Genomic DNA, 24,648 nt, shown 5'->3' on the forward strand with positions numbered 1-24,648 from the left:
CACGTGAACCACGTGAATCAGTTAGTTAGTACACGTAGGACAGTTAGTTACACACACTACAACATTTTAGGCCTACGGCCACACTAATTCTGGACAACGCTTGTACAGTGTTGCCTAAAATATTTTTTGGGGACACTTTTAAAGCGTAGCCCAAGTTTTTAACTTTTAGCTTCGATAATATTGGCAACACTTGCACAGTGTACTCTTTAATGGTATAAGCTACACTTTATAAGCGTTGTTATAATTATGATATAATTGGCAACAACTATTTACATTATATGGCCACACTTCTAAAGTGTCCTATTTTTATAATTGTAAAAACAACACATTTACAAGTGTTGTCCTTAAAATTATCACTAAAATATTATATTCCCTCCAACATTTTTAACTCTCCCTCCCATTTTTATTGGCCAAAAAAAGTAATTCATAAAACATTAATAGAACTTTTGTTTTCCCCAAATCAGAAAAACACGCTTTACTCTTTCTCTGATGAACTGATTGAAGGACACACTTGTCTCTGATGAACTGATCGAAGAGCTGAAGCTAAGTCTCTCTGTCACAGATGAACTGAAGCTAAGTCTCTTTGTCACGCTTTTCTCTCAGATTTCTCTCTGAAGAACACGATGAGGAACATGATTTCCGTCATAATTCTCACTGAAGAACACGATTTTGTTGGTATAGGGTTTATCAGGTAAGAAATTCTATCTTTGAAAGTCTAAATTTTAGTTTTAGGGTTTTGATATTCTTGTGTTTTTTATACGATTTTTGGGTGTCTAGCTCGCATTTTAGCTTTATCAGTTGATTCTTTACCCTTTCTGTTCTACATGTGAAGGTTAAATGATGTTTTTCCAACTTCCCGGCTTTATATCTGATTCAACTTGCCTGCTTTATATCTGATTTCAACTTTAGCCTTAAAATCTTATTCAACTTGCCTGCTTTAGATCGTGTTAACAGTTTGTCTACCTAATTTTAGAACTTTGAAATTAAACTGAATAGCTATAAGGTCTTGTTAGTTGAATCATATCAATTTCACTCTAAAAAGTCATTAGTTTTTGAAAGCGAAGCAGAATCGTCTGTTGACACTCAATTTTGGTCTAACATTTTTAAAATTCGTAACTTTTAAGTTTTATTTATTTAATTGTTCAAAATATATCTTTTATAATTTTAAGTAAGTTTATCGATAACTATCTTTGTTTGTCAAAACTTAGTATTTTTTATCAGTTAATTTTAATTACATATTTTTTGTCACAGCTGGTTGAATACATTCAAATATTTGTTCATTTTAATTAAATCGTTATTTCTGTTAAAAATGACACTTTTTACATGTCATTAATTACGTTCATTACATTTTTTAACATTTATTTTAATATAGTTCAAAAATTCATTTCGATGTGGATAAAATTATATATTTTGGGCCACAACTTTGAGCCCATGACTTGGGCCCATTGATAATTTTCAATTCTCTACATATAGAACTAACACATTAGGTTAAAGAGGTGGTGGTGAATTTATTTTTAGAATAGGATTATAAGCTTTCAGATTTTTATTCACAAAAGGGGGTTTTCCGGCCACCACCACCCCGGATTCCGACTAAGCTCCGACAACCCAAAACCCCCCACCAACAATAACCCACCAGCAGCTCCAAACAAACCCAGGTGCTCGTCCTCCCTATTACCTCTTCAAACCAGTAGCTCCGGTGAGCTCGCGCCACCTCAAACCCCACCAAATCCTCCCTCCAAATCCACTGGAACACCAACCCAAAACCCCTTCATTCTCCTTCTCACTGACCAGTACCCGTTGTCCGGCAACAACTCCAGAAAACATCACCAAACCTCCATCTCAAACCACCAGAAGACCCACTGAAACGGACCATCATCGCTGCCAGTCCAACGCTACCATGAACCACCAAACGACCCCTCTTTATTTTCCTATCTTTTGACCTCTTCCACTGCCTCTATTCACCACAACACCGCGAGCTTCGACTAGAGCTCGAAATGAGCCAACCCAGCTGGTCAGCAGCTCACACGAACCAAACTCATTTGTGCTCTTCTTCTTCAGCGCCTCCCTCCCCCTTTTTCCCTTTTATTTTGTTTATTTTACAGGTTATGGAGATCTCCGGCAATAACACTCGAAACCACCCGATCTTTGGCTGTGTTCCTCTGTCTCAAATTTTCAGATCTGGCCGGAAAATGCAAAGTCCGGTTATAATCCTTTTCATTCTTACATCATATATATTCATAGGTATATTCTTATTCATTCATAATTCTGGGAAAATGTTTCTTACTGTTTTGATTTTAGCTATTGTTAGTTTGTTACTTTGTTTTTATATTATTATTATTATTTGTTAGCTATTGTTAATTTGCTTGATTTATTATTATTATTATTATTATTATTATTATTATTATTATTATTATTATTATTATTATTATTATTATTATTATTATTATTATTATTATTATTATTATTATTATTATTATTATTATTATTATTATTATTATTATTATTATTATTATTATTATTATTATTATTATTATTATTATTATTATTATTATTATTATTATTATTATTATTATTATTATTATTATTATTATTATTATTATTATTATTATTATTATTATTATTATTATTATTATTATTATTATTATTATTATTATTATTATTATTATTATTATTATTATTATTATTATTATTATTATTATTATTATTATTATTATTATTATTATTATTATTATTATTATTATTATTATTATTATTATTATTATTATTATTATTATTATTATTATTATTATTATTATTATTATTATTATTATTATTATTATTATTATTATTATTATTATTATTATTATTATTATTATTATTATTATTATTATTATTATTCGTTGTTGTTTGGTTTCTACACGTTAATTATTTGTGTTACTGTTATTATTATAGAGCTATCTATCATTTTGTGTATTAATTTTGTGTGGTCTTTGACTTTTTTGGCCATCTTTTTGATGAATTTTCTATATTATATTTATTATTTCATTTTATTAACCCCTCTGTTGATTCCCTTTGTGATATTTGTCGGTTTAATATGATGTTGTTTTGCAATTTGGGAGATGAAATTGAACTTTTCCATGGCTACTCTATATTTTATTATTCCATCATTATTCTTTGTTCCAATTATGGTTATATAATGATAGCATGATACTAGTTATTTACCATTGTTTATATTTTTATTTTTTATTGATTTACTCCATTATGATTAGATTATTTATTATTTGTTTACTTGGGTATTGTTCTTCTTTAGTTCCAATTGTTGTTATTCTAATAATTTAATCGTAATTCACTTGATATTTTATATATGTTACAAGTTAAATTGGCCAATGGAAAAATCTCTCCGTCGGTTTTGGAGGCCTTCACATTTTAAAGACGGAAATTTAGTTTAAGTTTATATAAGTTTTATATTAAAATTGGCCAATAAAAAATCTCTCCGTCGATTTTGGAGGCCTCCACATTTTAATAGACGAAAATTTTAGTTTAAGTTTATATAAATTTTATGTTAAAATTGGCCAATGAAAAAATCTCTCCGTCGATTTTGGAGGTCTTCCCATCTTAAAAGACGAAAATTTAGTTTAGGTTTAAATATTTTATTTGTTAAAATTGGCCAATGAAAAATCTCTCCGTCGGTTTTGGAGGCCTTCACATTTTAAAGACGGAAATTTAGTTTAAGTTTATATTTTTTGTAAGTTAAAATGGCCGATAAAGAAATTACCGTCGATTTCCAAGGCCTTCCATGATAGTAAGACGGATTTTTATTTTAAGTTGTTATTTATTTTTATTTACTATTAACACTTTTACTAAGTGTGTTTACAGGTACCTCGGAGATGCTTCCCGTTGAAGCTATTCGAACTAGGTTCGAATTATACTCTTATTCATTATTGTATATTATTGACGATAGGCAAATTTAGGTCGATTCTTATATTATTGTTTTATCATATTACTTGTGTATATTACATGCTTATTATACTTGTACAATATTTTATCCTACTCCTCAATTTGAAATAATGAATTCAGTCGGGACCCACAGTTGTGGATTTCGAAGGATGCCTAACACCTTTCCTTCGAAATAATTTGAACCCCTTACCTAGAATCTAATGGTTTCGTAGATCACTTAATGGTTTCCTAGTTTTTTCCTAAAATTAGGTGACGACTCTTTTAAAATTCTTATTTTTCTTTAAATTCTTTTAAAATTAAATTAATTGATTATTTTTTGAGTCATCGCGACATTTCGCCCTATTTGAATAGAGTAGGGATGTAAATATCGTCGTGCAAGCCATTATCTTGTTTTAGAACCTTGTGTCTGCAGGTTATAGAGTAAATTTCACTTTGTCTTGGAATGATATCATGTTGAGTAGATAGGTCTACATAATGTTAATCTAATTGATATCTGATGATATTTGTGTGTATTATTCTATGGCAGATGGATCTGATAGCCAAGTTAATCAATCCATATATCATGGAGTACAAGGATGCTGGGGTCGAGAAGGTATTATGTTATTCAGTTTCTAGAACAGGATTTGGAACTAAAATGATTATCATGTACTTGAGAAAAATTCTATATCGAGTTGCCTCAAAACCAGATTGACTTTGTTTTTCTTTCAGGGGAACTGGATATGCTAGCCTTGCTAGCATTTTAATACTTATTGACATATTGTGAAGGTGGAGATATATGAGTGGTTATCCTAGCCTTGCTAGCATTTTTATACTTATTCACATATGAATTTTACGTTTCTCCCAAAAGATTGTCAAAACATATTTGTAGACTGAACTAACGTGTGATGCTTTTATATGAAGAATCTTTAGAAACCTTTTCCAAAATTACTAGGTTGAAAGCGATAAGATCATGGGAATGTTTTATGGTGTAATATGAAGATAATGACTTTTTTTGTTTTTGGGTTGATCAGGGCAAAGATCATAAGGAAGTCTAGAGGAGATCTCTTCCCAGAAGAGGTAGTTTAGATACAACTTCCATCATAATGGGTTCTCATACTAGAGTGGTTCACTTATAGTTTATGTGTTCATCAACTTTTTCCACCGCAGAAACTCTGCAAATGGCTGACTTAGCTATTACTGGCGGTAGATTATCTGCACTCCAACCGTGTTCTACACAGAGACGTGAAGGTATAAATAGGCCCTGATTTATTAATGAGCTTTCCTTGTATGACCTGTTTTAACATGAAGTACTTCGATTTATTTCAGTTATCTAACATTTTTGTCACAAAGCACAATGACATCCGACCAGGTAAGAATGACAACCAAGTGCATGATAGCACCCTCCTTGCTTCTATATTATATGTGAATCAAATATGTTTACTTTTTTTACACATGTGATTTTGGATTCGCAAACCTTCTCGATAGATATGGCCTTGCTTCCTCGGTACGAGTTCTCTGTATATTCATGAATTTTTGATATTTTTTTCGGTAAAGACAATTTAAGTCGTATTTTTTCCATGATCTATTTTCGCTATTACATTTGAATTAGTTGTGAACTTCTACTATGTGATTGGTAGAAATTTATATTAAAGGAAGTTCACAACCTTAAAATCCTAGATACACCACTGACCATAGTGCAATCCAAATTCAAGTTAAGGGTTGATTCCTCCAAAATCCTAGAAAGAATCTAACTAGTAACTAGTCCCTCATGTAGATGGAAATGGTGTTGTGTGTGGAAATTCACTGTCATTTCGGTAATATTCTGATACATTTCTCCTGATTTTGCCTTCACTTTGTTCTTTTCCTTAATCGTTGTGTGTCAAGATTTGGCAAGTTTATGATGCTGTTATAATCAGGGAGAGAATTTATTAATTCCATCTTTTATACTTGTGTTTCGCAGGCCTTTGTATGAAATAACGATTTCAACACTTGACAAGCCCACGCTCCTCTTTCGGGTAAGCCTTATCTATGTCAACGTTATTATCTCTTTCAAGAATCTCTCTGTACTCTCACAGAATGAAGTTATATATCCTGATTCTCCAGAATTTTACTATTTCAAGTAAAGAAGAAAATTTGGAGTTCATGTTATCTGGTGGAAGTAAGAGCAGAAGCTTGCTGGCAAATATTTTTGCATATTAAGAGAAGTTTATTGACATTCTTTTTCAATAGACTTTCATCCTTTTCTAAGTTGAATCTACATTCGATTAGAGTTCATTAAGTATATTAGCATCGCCACTTCATTTTGTCATAAATATCATGCTTAAGTAGCTGTTTTAGCCTTTAAAGGGTAAGAAAAATGCTGTGGACTTGGAGATCTATTTGTTAGAGCTCAACTTGTATCTTCCCTAATACTAACCTGCAGACTCACTTCCAGATAATTCAACTTCGAAAAGTATGTAGTCATCCTTACCTTTTTGGTGGTATAGAATCGAAACCATATGAAGAGGGAGAACACCTAGTTCAGGTACTGTATCTACTTTCTGCTGATTGTCACTGTTTGTAATTTTGTGGCTGTAGATTTTACACTGGATATGCACCTTAAGTAATTGCAATCTACCCGGCTGTCACTAAGTTAAGAGTATGCAGCTGTTAGTTATTTAACTTTAAAAGATTATCCTGCATTCTTTTGTATTTATTACTAATGTTTCACCCCAAGAAAGTATGTTGTTTTCATGGGTATGCTTTTCTAACCATTAATTAAGTGCTGGTTAGGCTAGCGGCAAACTGCTAATATTGGATCATCTTCTTCAAAAACTTCATGCTTGTGGACATAGGGTTCTTCTTTTCTCTCAGATGACTCAAACACTTATCATGGAGTACAAGGATGCTGGGGTCGAGAAGGTATTATGTTATTCAGTTTCTAGAATAGTATTTGAAACTAAAATGATTATCATGTACTTGAGAAAAATTCTATATCGAGTTGCCTCAAAACCAGATTGACTTTGTTTTTCTTTCAAGGGAACTGGATATGCTAGCCTTGCTAGCATTTTAATACTTATTGACATATTGTGAAGGTGGAGATATATGAGTGGTTATCCTAGCCTTGTTAGCATTTTTATACTTATTCACATATGAATTTTACGTTTCTCCCAAAAGATGGTCAAAACATATTTGTAGACTGAACTAACTTATGATGCTTTTATATGAAGAATCTTTAGAAACCTTTCCCGAAATTACTAGGTTGAAAGCGATAAGATCATGGGAATGTTTTATGGTGTAATATGAAGATAATGACTTTTTTTGTTTTTTTGGGTGATCAGGGCAAAGATCATAAGGAAGTCTAGAGGAGATCTCTTCCCAGAAGAGGTAGTTTGGATACAACTTCCATCATAATGGGTTCTCATACTAGAGTGGTTCACTTAAAGTTTATGTGTTCATCAACTTTTTCCACTGCAGAAACTCTGCAAATGGCTGACTCAGCTATTACTGGCGGTAGATTATCTGCACTCCAACCGTGTTCTACACAGAGACGTGAAGGTATAAATAGGCCCTGATTTATTAATGAGCTTTCCTTGTATGACCTGTTTTAACATGAAGTATTTCGATTTATTTCAGTTATCTAACATTTTTGTCACAAAGCACAATGACATCCGACCAGGTAAGAATGACAACCAAGTGCATGATAGCACCCTCCTTGCTTCTATATTATATGTGAATCAAATATGTTTACTTTTTTTACACATGTGATTTTGGATTCGCAAACCTTCTCGATAGATATGGCCTTGCTTCCTCGGTACGAGTTCTCTGTATATTCATGAATTTTTGATATTTTTTTCGGTAAAGACAATTTAAGTCGTATTTTTTCCATGATCTATTTTCGCTATTACATTTGAATTAGTTGTGAACTTCTACTATGTGATTGGTAGAAATTTATATTAAAGGAAGTTCACAACCTTAAAATCCTAGATACACCACTGACCATAGTGCAATCCAAATTCAAGTTAAGGGTTGATTCCTCCAAAATCCTAGAAAGAATCTAACTAGTAACTAGTCCCTCATGTAGATGGAAATGGTGTTGTGTGTGGAAATTCACTGTCATTTCGGTAATATTCTGATACATTTCTCCTGATTTTGCCTTCACTTTGTTCTGTTCCTTAATCGTTGTGTGTCAAGATTTGGCAAGTTTATGATGTTGTTATAATCAGGGAGAGAATTTATTAATTCCATCTTTTATACTTGTGTTTCGCAGGCCTTTGTATGAAATAACAATTTCAACAATTGACAAGCCCACGCTCCTCTTTCGGGTAAGCCTTATCTATGTCAACGTTATATCTCTTTCAAGAATCTCTCTGTACTCTCATAGAATGAAGTTATATATCCTGATTCTCCAGAATTTTACTATTTCAAGTAAAGAAGAAAATTTGGAGTTCATGTTATCTGGTGGAAGTAAGAGCAGAAGCTTGCTGGCAAATATTTTTGCATATTAAGAGAAGTTTATTGACATTTTTTTTCAATAGACTTTCATCCTTTTCTAAGTTGAATCTGCATTCGATGAGAGTTCATTAAGTATATTAGCATCTCCACTTCATTTAGTCATAAATATCATGCTTAAGTAACTGTTTTAGCCTTTAAAGGGTAAGAAAAATGCTTTGGACTTGGAGATCTATTTATTAGAGCTCAACTTGTATCTTCCCTAATACTAACCTGCAGACTCACTTCCAGATAATTCAACTTCGAAAAGTATGTAGTCATCCTTACCTTTTTGGTGGTATAGAATCGGAACCATATGAAGAGGGAGAACACCTAGTTCAGGTATTGTATCTACTTTCTGCTGATTGTCACTGTTTGTAATTTTGTGGCTGTAGATTTCACACTGGATATGCACCTTAAGTAATTGCAATCTACCCGGCTGTCACTAAGTTAAGAGTATGCAGCTGTTAGTTATTTAGCTTTAAAAGATTATCCTGCATTCTTTTGTATTTATTACTAATGTTTCACCCCAAGAAAGTATGTTGTTTTCATGGGTATGCTTTTCTAACCATTAATTAAGTGCTGGTTAGGCTAGCGGCAAACTGCTAATATTAGATCATCTTCTTCAAAAACTTCATGCTTGTGGACATAGGGTTCTTCTTTTCTCTCAGATGACTCAAACACTTGATATACTATAGGTAAATATTTCTAATCTGATATGAGGAAGTATTCTTATGAGCGTATTGATGGTTCAATTCGTGCGGAAGAGCGCTTCGCTGCAATCAGGAGCTTTAGTCATAATAGATCAAAGTTTGAAGCTGAACAAAATGCAGCATTTGTTTTCTTGATTTCAACAAGAGCTGGTGGAGTTGGGTTGAATCTTGTGGCTAATATGCAGTGAGTGACAACTACTGACCGAACTTTTATTATCGGATTGGTTTAAGATTATATACTCGGGTTAGCCCTTTACTTCTTTCGAATATATATCGTACAAGTAAAGAGTGTTCATTCATCAATGTTTTCTCCTCTTGATATATGGAAAGAGGTGATAGAGACACTTGGATCATACGCGGAAGCGAAATTGTAATGCACAGGTAGAATATCTAACAGTTCAAGTTCAAACTTGAACTGGTTCAATGCTTGATCTCAAATTTGTTAAAGAATATTATCTTCATTCATGGATATTGATGCGCTTCTCTTTTCCTAGTCGTTATCATTGAGACGTTTAACTCATGAGTTATGCCATCAAGGAAAAAAATGTTGATAGCTCATATTTGTTGACAACATGCATCACAGTGATGCCAGTTGATACCTACTGGATGATAGGTGGAGCATGTGTTAGGAAGTAATAATTTTTCTGGACCTGGCAATGCTTAATGGTGCAGTTCTTGCAAGTGATTGGGATACTTTACTTTAACTCTTGTCTTAAGTTCGATTTCAATGGCACAAAATAGTCATTCCTATTCCTTTTGGCCACTGCATAGTGGTGTTAGTAACATATGGTGTGTCTTGTTTTGATTGGACATCCATTTCTTTCATCTCTTTGACAAGTTGTGGTGGTGTAGGTCATATTTTACGAGCAAGATTGGAATCCTCAGGTAGACAAGCAGACCTTGCAGCGTGCTCACCATTTCTGGAGCTGTTCATTTTGTTTACGGGGACTGCACCCGTCCTACTAAAGTGTCTCCATCAGAGCCGACCATCATATTCAGGTGTATATGAAACACTTATCTTTTCGGGTCAAGCTTGTGATGTTTGTCACAACTTTTATAGAAAGTATTTTTACTACTGTTTTAATTGCACACGCATGTTAAGTTTTCCATTATTGGGTTGGATATGTTTGAGTACTAAAATTATTAATTTTGATATAAACAGAGGACACTTGCATTTGATAATTTCTTAAAACCACTCAAGCTTGGAGTTTAGTAATATTTTGCACACATAAGTTTGCAGCTCAACTAGTTGATTACCTCCTGCTGCATATGTGGATGAGTCAATCATGCTAATCAATTTGAAAGCATGGAATGTTTGTTTATCTCGACTTATCAATTAGGAGCCTTTGTAGATATCCTTATTGACATAGAATGAAAAGAAATGATAGGTTCCACATAGGTTGCCAGATTGGTGGCTTCTATGACCTGCACTACACCTAGTATGAGCTACTACCAAATTTTCAAAATGAGAAAAAAATATCTTAACATACACTCGTTCTGCACTTTCCTTCTTTTTGCCTGTACTCTTCTCCCCCGCTCCACTTAGTCTTGTCAAATTTCTTTTATTGGTCTTATGCTATACCTTTAATTAATTCTCTTGTTATATTGCCATGCGATCATTGTAATGTACCGGATCTAGCTAAGGGCAGTGATTCACCTCATGCTCCTCAATGGGTAGCTTTGGCTGTTGTGCAGTCATACAACCCCAGGCACATTTCAAATCTTATTATTATTATCATCGTCATAGAATGCTATAAAATAACCATGTTCTTCAAGGGCATGTCGAACCAACTAATATGTTCCCACATATAGGTATGTAGAAACAGTTCATCTCATTTCTGCAGTGCTTGCATATCATTCTATAAATGGTCGTTACTTCGCTAGCAAACAAGTGTTTTGAATTCCATTTAAATTAATGGTTTGCTGTTCAAATGAGAGATGCATTTTGATTCATCTTGTTCCTCATTTTCCAATGCTCTCATAGGATGATTAACCATTACTAGTGTCGAGTGTGAATTTTTTTCTAACATTTAAGGTTGATGAGAGAGAAATATTCTGATTGATTTGTTATTGGATCATTGATTGTGATGTTTAAATGTAAAGATAATTAATCAATCCTAATTTAAGGAATGTGTTTATTTGATTGTATCTTTTAAAATATACGGTATAAAATATTAAAAATGGTAATATATGTAATGGTTTGAAAATTATGGTAAAATTAGTATATATAATAGTGTTGTATGTGTAGTTATATAGTTTTCCTCATTTTAAATTGTTCATATATTTTTTTAAAATAATACCAATATAGTATTTTATTAATAACTTTTTCGACTAATATAATATTCGGTCTATTATTTGTTTATGTCTTGCTCAAGTTTATTAATAACTAACGTTCGCAATGACTAATAACAATTTTAATTGTAATCTAACATTTTCATATAAAATTTTAAGGTTACCTAAAAGGAATCTATCTGTAATATTAAAGGTTCATAAATTTCAGAGTTCAAAGTTTCTATTGCTTTGTGTATTTATCTTACTCCAAATTAAATCGTAGTTATGTTACTAGTTGCAAAAGAGCAACTTTAAAGAGATCCAAATTCTCGATTTACATGTCACTAAATTCATATTCGATTTGAGTGACAATTGGTAGGTATATTTCCCGAATAAACCTCTATATTATTTTTATTTTTACTTTTAAAAAAAATATTAAAATATGTGTAATTATATATAAATATTGTGTAACTACTTCCTCCATCTACATTTAATTGTCATAGTTTTTTTTTAGAGTCAAACTATAAAAACTTTGACTAACATTTATGATGTATTTTTTTAATCATATTGATATGCAAAAAATTGCAATTTATAGTACTTTCGTATAGTTTTGAATATCTAATTTTTTGCTTAAAATATCAAATTAGTGTAATCTAATTTAACTTTGAAAATCAGTCAAATTGACTTTCAAAAAACACTACATGACAATTAAAAAATGAACGTAGGAATTATCTTTTTAAACAATATCTTTAACTATTTCTAGGAATTTGTATAGCCAGCCTTGATATAGTACACCTTTGCCGTGATCTTTTTAAATATATCACCCATAAAGCTTGTATAGGCATGATATCCAACATTTGATTTTTTAATATGATCTTATGATATTTTCTTCTCATTTCGAAATATTGCATTTTTTTTTGTAATAAAAGAAACTAATTGTTTTCTTATAGAGTAAAGTATACAAAATATTACTTTTATAATCTAGGATTTTAGCAATATATTTATAAGTATTCTGAGCTTCCTAATCATTTATTTATTGTATATATAAATGTAAATATACATAGTTTATACATTATTAAGAATTATTTATCGCATGGCAAATGTGTAACTTTCAAGTCATGGCTCAATTGTGCAGAATGGCTTTTCCTAATGGGCCTTATCTTTTCTCGGGCTATCATAGCTTAAATTTGAACATATGATTAAAACGATTTTGAACCTCCTTTTTGGCTTTATCACTATACTTGAATATTTCTCCAGTCTAGGGATTTAACAGTTTATATATAACAGATAAAAAATAAATTATTTTACTTATACAATATAATTTTTCAACAATAAATCCGTTTGACACTATTTAGTTCCGCACTGAGGTCATGTACCGCGAAAGAGAAGTAGAATCCCATCAAGAGGAAAAGCTCCACTTCTTTTAATAAAAAAGTGAAACTGACCAGTTACTTATGGATTGCTAGTTTTGAGAGAGAACTTGTTGACTATTATATGTTCAAACTATTCTTCCCGTTTTCAGTAAGCAAATTTAGAGTATTAAAGTATTATTAATAAAGTTAATTTAGTAAAATAAATTTCTAATCAAAATTTTCTTCAAGAATATGTCAGGTCGAGTGAAATAAAACATCTATTTTTAATATATAAAATGAAATAAAGTGAATTTATGTATTATTGTTTTATACATGATATGAAGAATGCGAATTATAAACTAAAGTAGTTCAAGAATTTATCTTCACTAAAAAACAAAGGGTGAAAAAAGATGACTTTTCCAAACAAGTGAAATATTGCAGAAAGAGTCATAATTTGTTTAACATTTGGCACTTCTCCCGGCTTTTTGTTATGTCGCACATCATATCGAGGGCCCATACCCGGCCCACAAAAATCTTCATTACTATTGCTTTCAAATCTTCGATACTCATTCAATTGTCTTCTCTAAGATATAATAATTGTTATAAAATAACTAGCTAACAAACTAATATTAATAAACTAAATTAATAAGAAGAACAAACAAAAGGAGAACATAATATATTCCAAACTTTTCTTATATCTGCCTTTGTGAATGAAAGTAATGGCTATTTATAGCCAATGAGAAACATACAAATTCAACACTTGGCCATTGAGAAGTTATCCACTTGGCCAAGTGATGACACCTCTTAAATGGGTGCCCCACATGGCATCCATTTGGTATGTCAAGTGATGACTATTAAAGGGTGGCCCACATGGCATTCATTTAGTTTTACAACACTCCCTCTTGGATGTCCATGTAAAAAGAAAAGTGGAAGGAACAAAAATATATATAGACATTCATAATACGCATTGCTTGCTGCCTCATTAAAAACCTTTCTAGGAAAACCCAATGGGACAAAACCTAGACTAAGAAAAAAAGAGTGCAGCACGTATTTTACTCCCCCTGATAAAGACCACAATTCAGATGCTTAAGTCTTCGCATTCCAATCTTTTGCACCATCTTCTCAAGAGTTGAGGCTAGTAAAGATTTGGTGAATAAATCTGTTGGATTATCACTTGAACGAATCTGTTGTATATCAATATCACCGTTCTTCTGTAGATCCTGTGTGAAAAATAATTTTGGTGAAATGTGTTTCGTTCTATCTCCTTTTATGAAGCCTCCACTTAGTTGAGCTATAGAAGCAACATTGTCTTCAAAGAGCACTGTAGGTACCTTGACATCATACATACAAATTCAACACTTGGCCATTGAGAAGTTATCCACTTGGCCAAGTGATGACACCTCTTAAATGGGTGCCCCACATGGCATCCATTTGGTATGTCAAGTGATGACTATTAAAGGGTGGCCCACATGGCATTCATTTAGTTTTACAACACTCCCTCTTGGATGTCCATGTAAAAAGAAAAGTGGAAGGAACAAAAATATATATAGACATTCATAATACGCATTGCTTGCTGCCTCATTAAAAACCTTTCTAGGAAAACCCAATGGGACAAAACCTAGACTAAGAAAAAAAGAGTGCAGCACGTATTTTACTCCCCCTGATAAAGACCACGATTCAGATGCTTAAGTCTTCGCATTCCAATCTTTTGCACCATCTTCTCAAGAGTTGAGGCTAGTAAAGATTTGGTGAATAAATCTGTTGGATTATCACTTGAACGAATCTGTTGTATATCAATATCACCGTTCTTCTGTAGATCCTGTGTGAAAAATAATTTTGGTGAAATGTGTTTCGTTCTATCTCCTTTTATGAAGCCTCCACTTAGTTGAGCTATAGAAGCAACATTGTCTTCAAAGAGCACTGTAGGTACCTTGACATCATACTTCAAACCACATCTTTCTTTGGTAAAATGTATCACCGATCTCAACCATACACATTCTCTACTTGCTTCGTGAATAGCAATTATCTCAGCATGATTTGAAGAAGTAGCGAGAATAGACTGCTTTGTAGATCGCCATGATATAGCAGTACCTCCGTATGTAAATAAATAGCCTGTTTGAGATCGAGTTTTATGTGGGTCAGATAAATAACCTGCATCTGCATAACCAACAAGATCTGCACTATCTTTGTTAGTATAAACTCATATCACTAGTCCCCTTTAGATATCGCAATATATGTTTAATTCCATTCCAATGTCTTCGTGTAGGGGAAGAACTATATCTTGCTAACAAATTAACAGAAAATGAAATGTTAGGTCTCGTAGCATTAGCAAGATACATAAGTGCACCAATTACACTAAGATAAGGTACTTCAGGACCAAGAGGTTCCTCATTCTCTTCTTGAGGTCAGAACAGATCTTTACTCACTTCAAGTGACCGAACAACCATTGGAGTACTTAATGGATGTGCTTTGTCCATGTAAAATTGTTTCAAAATTTTCTCAGTATATGTAGATTGATGGATGAAGACCCCGTCTACTAAATGTTCAATTTGTAGACCAAGACAAAGTTTTATCTTTCCAAGGTCTTTCATCTCAAATTCTTTCTTTAGATATTCGATTGCCTTTTGAAATTCTTTTGGGGTTCCAATGAGGTTTATGTTATCAACATAAACAGCAAGAATAAAAAATCCTGATATTGTTTTCTTAATAAAAATACAAGGACAAATTGCATCGTTTATATAATCTTCTTTTATCAAGTACTCATTGAGGCGATTATACCACATGCGCCCTGATTATTTTAAGCCGTATAATGACTTTTGTAATTTGATTGAGCACATTTCCCGAGATTTTGAACTATATGTTTCGGTCGTCTTAAGTCCTTCCAGAATTTTCATATAAATTTCGTTATCAAGTGAATCGTAAAGATAAGCTGTAACCACATCTATTAGATGCATTTCAAGATTTTCATGTACAACTAAACTGATGAGATATCGAAAAGTTATTGCATCTATAATCGGTGAATATGTCTTTTCATAGTCGACACCAGGTCTTTGAGAGAATCCTTGTGCAACAAGGCGTGCATTGTATCTTACAATTTCCTTTCTCTAATTTCTTTTCACACAAAAATCCATTTATAACCAACCCATTTTACACCATTTGGGGTTTGGACTACATGTCCAAAATCTTACGTTTAGAAAGTGAGTCTAATTCTGATTGAAATGCCTCTTGCCATTTTGGCCAATCACATCTTCATCGACATTCTTTGATAGATTTAGGCTCAAGATCCTCATTGTCTTGCATAAGATTAAGTGCAACATTATATGCGAAAACATTATCCACTCTAATTTTTTATCGATCTAAACTTATCTCATCACTCGTAAAACTTATTGAAAGTTCTTCATTCACTTGAGTCCCATGTTCACTGATCTCTTCAGGAATATCAGGATTAATCCGGCCTTGAATTTCTTCATGAGACTCTTTTATAGTGTCATTTCTATCATATTTTGCGCTTCTTTTTTTAGGATTTTTGTCTTCTAAACCCAATGGTCTCCCACGCTTTAGGCGTGTTTGGGATTCAAAAGTCATGACACTTGTAGATGGTCCTTTTGGGATGTCAATTCGGATAGACATATTCACTGCAGGAATATGTGACTTTGTTATCCTTTTCAAATCAATAAATGCGTCTGACATTTGATTTGCTAGGTTTTGCAAATGGATAATCTTCTGGACCTCCTGTTCACATATAGGGGAACGTGGATCAAAATGAGATAATGATGAAACTTTCCATGCAATTTCACTTTTAAGTTCTTTTTTCTATCCCCCTAATTGCAGAAAAGTTATTTCATCAAATCGACAATCTACAAATCTTGCAGTGAACAAATCTCCCGTTAATGGCTCAAGGTAGCAAATTATGGAGGGTGAATCAAACCCAACATATATGCCTAACCTTCTTTGGGGGTCCATCTTAGTGTGCTGAGGTGGTGCTACTGGCACATATATAGCGCATCCAAAAATTCACAGATGAGCAATATTTGGTTCATGACCAAATACCAATTGTGATGGGAAGTATTTATTATAATTTGTTGGTCTAAGACGAATAAGTGCTGCTACATATAAGATAGCATGACCCCATACGGTAGTGGGCAATTTCGTTTTCATAAGTAGTGGTCTTGCAATCAATTGTAGGCGCTTAATAAATGTCTCTGCCAGGCCATTTTGAGTATGAACATGAGCAACATGATGTTCAATTCTTATCCCAATTGATAAGCAATAATCATCAAAAGCTTGGAATGAAAATTCTCCAGCATTATCAAGGCGACTAGCCTTAATATGATAATATGGGAATTGCGCCCTTAATCTTATTATTTGTGCCAATAATTTTGCAAACACCAGGTTGCGAGACGATAAGAGGCACACATGAGACTATCTTGAAGATGCATCTATTAGGAACATAAAATATCTAAATAACCCACTAGATGGGTGAATATGTCCACAGATATCCCCATGTATACGTTCTAAAAATTGAGGGGATTCAATGTTAACCTTCATTGGAGATGACCTAATAATCAATTTGCCTTGACAACACGCAGCACATGAAAACTCATCACTCATAAGAATCTTCAGGTTCTTTAATGGATATTCATTTAAATTTTCAATGATTCGTCTCATCATTATTGATCCAAGATGACCTATTCAGTCATGCCATAACACAAACATATTTAAATCAGTAAACTTCTGGTTTATGATTGAATGTCCTTCGATTGTACACATTTTTGCATAATATAGGCCAGAAGATATGGTTGGTAATTTCTCTAAAATATATTTTTGGCCTGAGACATACTTGGTTATACCAAGTTATTTAATATTCATTTCATTTAGTGTCTCAATATGATAACTATTTTGACGGATATCTTTGAAACTTAACAAGTTTCTTGGGGATTTAGAAGAGAACAACGCATCTTCTATAACAAGTTTTGTCCCCTTAGGCAAAAATATAGTAGCTCTTTCGGAGCCTTCAATCAATTTTGAATTACCAGAAATTGTAGTAGCATTTGCTTTTCTTCTAAGCAGGTACGAAAAGTATTTCTTATCTTTAAATATGGCATGTGTTGTTCCACTGTCAACTACACAAATGTCTGCATTATCTACTATTGATCCAACAAAATTTGGGGCATATCCATATTTTCTTGAAAACAGATATAAACAAAGTAAAATATTACTATTAAACAAGGATATTATATTTATAAGGACTAGGAAAACATAAACATACCAACTAAACAAACATAAAAAGAAATTATCCAGATTATCGCGGGGTCGTCACTGGTCGTTTTTCCTTCAAGGAATACAAAGAAATCAGCTACATTCAGATGCATAGCTCAACATTATCTTTGGAGATAAAATTTGCTTCTGCACTATTATCCATCTTATGTATGAGCTCAACATTATCTTTAGAGATAAAGTTTTCTTCTGGATTAGTATCACCTTTTTTCAAGGATGCATGATAGAGTTGAACCAAACGCTTAGATGATCGACAGGTACGGGACCAGTGCCCCATTCCTCCACATCTGTGACACACACTTTCTGAATTTTTCTTTTGTATCACTTCTTATTTTTCACCCTTCTTTTTATACTGCTGGTCATTTTGTGGTGCAAGACGACCATCATGATTATATTTATTCTACGACCACGTCCCCGATTGGAGCCATGGCCTCTTTCTCGTTGGTGATAATTTGCCTAATTCACTTTAAGGAGTGGCATAGAACCAACGGGACGACTTTCATGTTTTTTCATCAGTAGGTCGTTATACTGTTCAGCAATAAGAAGATGTGAAAGTATTCAGAATATTTTTTAAAACCCATTTTTCGATATTGCTGCTGCAGGAGCATACTCGAGGCAGGAAATGTGGGACATGTTTTCTCAAGTTTATCATGTTCAATGACATCTTCTCCGCATAAATTTAACTGTAATATAATTCTATACATGAAAGAATTATATTCAGTTATACTTTTAAAGTCTAGTAACCTCAAATTAAATCAATCATGACGCGCCTGTGGAAGAATGACCAACTTCAAGTGGTCATATCTATCTTTCAAATTATTCCACAATATAAAGGGGGTCTTTAATGGTGAGGTATTGCATTTTCAGCCCCTCGTCAAGATGGTGGCGGAGAAATATCATAGCTTTTGCACGTTCTTGGCTGGATACCTGGTTATTATCTTTGATGGTGTCTACCAGACCCATCGCATCCAGGTGAATTTCAGCGTCTAGTATCCATGAAGAGTATCATTTGCCCGATATACCCAAGGCAACAAATTCAAGTTTAGAAATATTATACATTTTTTGGAAAGATAAAATTCTTACCCTTTTTACCTATTTAGAGTAGCTCAAGTTGGCAGAGTCTCGTGCTGATAACGTGTTATAAAATAACTAACTAACAAACTAATATGAATAAACTAAATTAATAAGAAGAACAAACAAAGGGAGAGCATAATATATTCTAAACTTTTCTTATATCTACCTTTGTGAATGAAAGTAATGGCTAGTTATAGCCAATGAGAAATATACAAATCAACACTTAGCAATTGAGAAGTTATCCACTTGGCCTAAGTGATGACACCTCTTAAATGGGTGCCCCACATGGCATCCATTTGGTATGTCAAGTGATGACTATTAAAGGAATGGTCCACATAGCATCCATTTAGTTTTACAACAATAATATAATAGTTCAAACGGCATTATATGACTCGAATAAACTCTAGATACACATTATATATCAAGGGCCCATACCCGGCCAGCACAACTCTTCATTACTACTGCATCATCATCTTTATAAGTACTCATTCAATTGTCTCCTCTGAAATATAATAGCCTAAGTGCCTAGCAACATCATGTGATTTGAACAAACTGTAGATAAGTATTAAAAAAACGTCGTACTTCAACAAATAAAGCTCTCTTTTACAAAACTCTAACCTCACTTTTATCACGCATTTTACAACATTTTTCACACACCATTATAAGGAAAAATGACTAATGGATATTTGTGTTGAGAACTTTCCTCGGAATAAATTGAAAGATAGCGTGGTAATATGAGAGAACATGAGTTAATCACCACTTTCTTGATCCTGAAAAATCATGAAGTAGTGATATAATAGGAGTTATAATCACTTTCTCCACTTAATAGTCATGAGCAAATAATATAATTTAGTATTTTTATTTAATATTAAAAATATATTCCAATTGTTTAATATCAGGTATAGCTTTTTAATGAAACAATACAAATTTCATTAGCCCATTCATATACATATATCTCAGATACATGGGTCAAAATTTAGAGTAATTTATTCTAGTTACAATATACTCAAGTAAATTCGCATGAAGTTAAATATTAGATTATTATTATTATTATTTTAGTTAGGAAATTAAGGAATAATTAAAAATAGAGAAACTTCAAATCGTGACTCTCTCCATGTAAATTGTATGCTTGAAAAGAAGAAAAACAAAAGTAGCTAGAAATATCACTTGCCGACAACATGAAAAAAGAAAAAAAGAAGTGGGCATTTCGCCCGTAATAAAGTAGGTCGAATGATCATTTTACGTAATAAGTGATAATTGAATTATTTTGGATGGAAATTTTTTTAATCCAATCTGCATTTTGTTTATATATTTTTTTCCAGTAATATTGACTATATAAAGTAACTCAAATAACGTGAAAATAGAGACAGAATATCAAACAAATCAAAGGTAGAAAAAGAAAGGACAAGTGGGAAATTCGCGAAGAAAATATCTTCATTTTATATTTTTATGCACGCATAAATTTGCAGAGTAAATAAAAATATTAATATAATTGCTTGCTATGGCTGCCAGGTTTTGTGAACAAAAAGATTACAAAAAGACAATATATTTGTTGACAAATATAATATTTTGTTTTACATTTACATCATAATTAAAGGGTAAGACTAGTCGTTTTGAAGAATTTGAAATTTAAAAGTTATGATTGCTAGTCAGCTCTCTGACAAAAAATATGAGAAAATGGTCAAAGACCTCTTCAATCTATGATCGGATTTTTAACTACACACTCATATTTCACGAGGGTCCTATTATCCCCTGAACTATTTTATAAGGAAATAAATTTTACCCTAAAATGACACAGTCACTCATGTGTATTGTGGTGTAACACACACACATGCCATGTCAGTGCCACATCAGCGCCATGCCAATGCCACCTAATAAATATAATAAATGAATTATTTTTCCTATTTTTTTTAAATTATTATATGTCCCATTAGAAACCCTCCATTATCATTAAGAACATCACCATTATCAAACCCACTTCTCATCCATTAACATTCCGGCAAGAGAAAAGACGGTAGATTTTTTTCGACGAGTAAAAGTTTCTATGACCAATATCTTTATCCTATTCCCCACAATTTCTCTCAAAGTTCATTGTTACACATTTTACTCATGTTGGGGGCCTTATGAAGAGATTTACCCAAAGTAGTATATGGGCATGCCATAAATTTTGAATTCAATTTCTTTCTTTTCTTAATGTTGGTGAAAGTAGCAAACCAAATTAAAATATTGAAATTAATCCAATTGAAAAAAATTATGACCCAATAGAATTTTTTATGCCCCGTTTCGAAAATACTCTAATTTGTGGTTAAATTCAAGAATGTGAAATTAGAATTAACGTTTGAGAGAAAAGCTTGTGAAGGTGTTGAAAATTGAAAATTCTATGTTTGTTTGAAATGGGTTCCGGTAAAAATATTGATTTTTTAAGTTCTTTATTTTATTACTTTGATTTGGGAGTAATAACTAAATTTGTTTAAAGGTTCTTTGATTATGGGTAAGAGACGGTTAATATGTAGAATTCCTAAAAAAATTTGTAGAGATTTGTGATGAAAAATAAAAATAAAGCAAAAGTGTGAAAAAGAAGAAGAGGTGTAGGGTGAGTGTGAAGAAGAAGAAGTGTGGGGCGGTTGGGATGGGATGGGGTGGGGTGGAGTGGGGTGGGGGAGATTATTTTAATTTAATTAGAAAGCGAAAGAAAATAAAATAAAAATATGAAATAAACATAAAAGTAGTCCTATTTATTCTCTTTTCACTCTCTCAAAGAGAGTGAAATACACTTCCTCATCCAACTCAGCATTAAAGATTTATTTATTCTATTTTAAAACAGTTCAGGGGGGTGATAGGACACCCGTAAAGTTTAAATGTGTAGTTGAGAATTCGGTAATAGGTTGGGGAGGGGGGAATTTGACCATTTTCTCAAAAAATATTGAATCAATAGTATGTGTTCTTTTGTGCATAAATTTGATGAGCATTTAACAGCTAGCAGATACGGTTGCACCTTCCATCATCATAATATTGATCGGGTAAATTATATACAAGTCCAGGAAAAAAATTGTTAAAAATTTCAGAAGGGCAATAAAATTGATTTTAGAATCAAAAAGGTAACTTGTTAACGCCCAAATTAATTCCGTTCAAATCAAGTTAAAGTCAGCAAGGCACGTACTCCCATACACCTTATAAGGCGCAACCGTCTTGCGTCTTACAAGGCGGTGATGACATGTGCCTTGTAAGGCGCATGGGAGTCGCGCCTTCTCTTTAATTAAAAAAATAATAATCTTTGTCATGGTTAAAACTGTTGGGTTATGAAGGTGAATAGGGCGTCATGTAGAAATTTACAATTGCAAATCATAAGACGATAAATTAGACGACACATAAAATTATACTAAAAGACATAATATTATTATATGATATGACCAATTGACCTACATAATTAAAAACTAATAAAAAAACATTAAAACTGTAGAGAGAAAATCTCCACATAAACAAAACTTCTAACTGTCTACATTGTGGATTTTATTGTCGTTCTTGATATGAGAAAAGGATCTTCAATTTATAGATTTCCTAACTTTTCCTCTAAGGAAAGAATAAACCAAATATAAAAGAAAAATATATTTTCCTTTCATGAAAATTAAAAACATTTATGGTAATGTTTTGTCTTTTAGGAAAAAATAAACTTCAAATAAGTTAAGAAAATCAGAAAAAAACCCTAACAAAAACTTGCTATGAAGTTAAATGGCTCCACGTATTTGTAGATTGTTAAAAGGTTATTGAACAGTGTTGTTCAGCTCAATATCTTGTTACTTATCAATATTTGGTATATCTTGTTAAAACATCAAATATTTGAAATTATCACAAACAAAATATTCTTTCGATAATTCAGTGGCTATGATGAGGTTGGAAGATCTCAACAACTATTTGTCTTTCGTTTTTTTCATGTTTGATTGATTAAATTTTGAATTTTTTCTAGGAAAATAAGTCCTTAAAAATGAAGAAATTGAACACTTTACATTGATTGTGTGCTTCTCATCCTTCAACACATATCGTTTTCATCTCACCTCTATCCCACATTTTATAGAATTTATTTAGGTTAAATATAAATATTTTTAGGATAATATTTTTTATTTACGAACACAAAAAATAAGTTAAAAATCCTCTTATAAAATATTCTTCATAAAAAAGATTGTTCCTTCGTACCGAAAACACCCTTAATCTGGGATGCTTGATGCCCATTTCCTTCTAAATTCTTTAATTACAGATTATGAAACAGTGCATTGATGAGAAAAACGAGTCTGGTTAATAATTCTCTAGATTATAGTATGTTTCAATGTTCATTTTAATTTTAATTTTATTGGTGTATGGGAACTGGAAAAGTTACAAGATATTAAGCTGAAATGTAGTTACAATCTACAAATACGTGGAGTCTTCATAGCAAGTTTTAACCATGACAAAGAATTATTATTTTTTGAATTAAAGGGAAGGCGGGACTCCCATGCGCCTTACAGGGCGCAGGCTATCAGCGCCTTGTAAGACGCAGACGGCTGTGCCTGTAAGGCGCATAAAAGTATGCGACTTGTTGACTTTAACCTGATTTGGACGGAATTAATTTGGGCGTTAAAAATTGTCATTTAGGTTCTAAAATCAATTTTATTACCCTTTTGAAATTTTTGACAATTTTTTTTGCCCTTTTGGCTCCGGACTCAATTATATACTCCCTTCGTTACAGCCAAAAATATATATTCTCAAACCATAAATTTAGTAGGCGTTAGGACATGCGATTTCATATCGTGATATGAAAATTATGAGATGAAATCAGTGTTTTGATATGCGATTTCATATTGATTTTATCTCATGATTTCATATCGTGATATGAAATCCCAGATTCTCTAAAAAGCATGATTTGGGACTTTTTCAAATAAGAAAATTTCCCCACGAGTTTATATTTTGTAAAACAACTTCACATTTATATCTATTCACCATTTATGTATTTCACATGTAAATAAAATTTATAAATTATTTATTTTCACCAACATAAAAAAATTTAGTACTTCAAATCATTTTCTACTTAACCATTTATATTTACCAATTTTTTTTATTTTTTATCAAATTTATTTATCAACCAAATTGAACAACAACAGGCTCAAATCAACAATGTTGGTTCGTCACTTTGTCCTCTCGGTCATATGATCGAGAAATACAAGTTCAACGTGAAAACATTGTACATACTATGTGGGATGATTATATAAAAGACTAGTACGCTACAACTTAATTATGTTTAATTTTATTGAATTAAAATTTGATCAATAAAATGTTGTACTTTTTAGAATAACTCTATGATAGTATATTATGTGATTTTATAAACCTTTACATATTTGATAAGATTGTATAAAGAATTGAGACAATTTTAATAGTTTCACAACTTATGGGGTTTTTATGTTTATCAGAAAGTATACAACATAAAAAATCTAAATTGCATATTCAAACAAAACTTTAATTTCATTTCATAATTTTATATCATGATTTCATATCGCATGGCTAAACGAGCCCTTAGTAAAAATTATGCCTCAAGCATAAGTTCAATA

General features: G+C 32.1%; 1 protein-coding gene across 12 annotated transcripts; it reads left to right on the plus strand.

Annotated features, from left to right (window-relative positions):
- Positions 1-393: 393 nt before the first annotated feature.
- LOC102583912 (putative serine/threonine-protein kinase A) lies at positions 394-10,210 on the plus strand. Of its 12 annotated transcripts, none has more exons than XR_001475240.1 (10): positions 1,476-2,241; positions 3,856-3,895; positions 4,463-4,701; positions 4,947-4,992; positions 5,083-5,163; positions 5,242-5,284; positions 8,165-8,219; positions 8,638-8,727; positions 9,084-9,282; positions 9,951-10,210. XR_001475240.1 is itself a non-coding variant. In XM_006361134.2 (8 exons), the coding sequence occupies exons 1-8, from the start codon at positions 624-626 to the stop codon at positions 10,062-10,064; spliced, it is 549 nt and encodes a 182-aa protein (XP_006361196.2). In that variant the 5' UTR covers positions 394-623; the 3' UTR covers positions 10,065-10,210. The 12 variants fall into 12 exon arrangements, 2 of the variants coding, with proteins under 2 accessions (XP_006361196.2, XP_015170636.1); XR_001475242.1 differs by lacking the exon at positions 1,476-2,241 and having other exon boundaries at positions 3,781-3,895; positions 4,463-4,528; positions 4,645-4,701; XR_001475245.1 differs by lacking the exons at positions 1,476-2,241; positions 3,856-3,895 and adding an exon at positions 623-691.
- Positions 10,211-24,648: the final 14,438 nt, after the last annotated feature.

The sequence above is a fragment of the Solanum tuberosum genome, unplaced genomic scaffold (assembly GCF_000226075.1).
Source record: "Solanum tuberosum cultivar DM 1-3 516 R44 unplaced genomic scaffold, SolTub_3.0 scf00346, whole genome shotgun sequence".
Lineage (NCBI taxonomy): Eukaryota > Viridiplantae > Streptophyta > Magnoliopsida > Solanales > Solanaceae > Solanum > Solanum tuberosum.

What these genes read in the sequence shown, in the direction of transcription:
- LOC102583912 (XM_006361134.2), top strand. Translation starts at nt 624, where the DNA reads ATGAGGAACATGATTTCCGTCATAATTCTCACTGAAGAACACGATTTT. An exon ending in TTCTACACAGAGACGTGAAG is followed by an intron (nt 7,453 to 7,530) that starts GTATAAATAGGC and finishes GATTTATTTCAG; the next exon opens with TTATCTAACATTTTTGTCAC. An exon ending in GCACAATGACATCCGACCAG is followed by an intron (nt 7,574 to 7,978) that starts GTAAGAATGACA and finishes TCCCTCATGTAG; the next exon opens with ATGGAAATGGTGTTGTGTGT.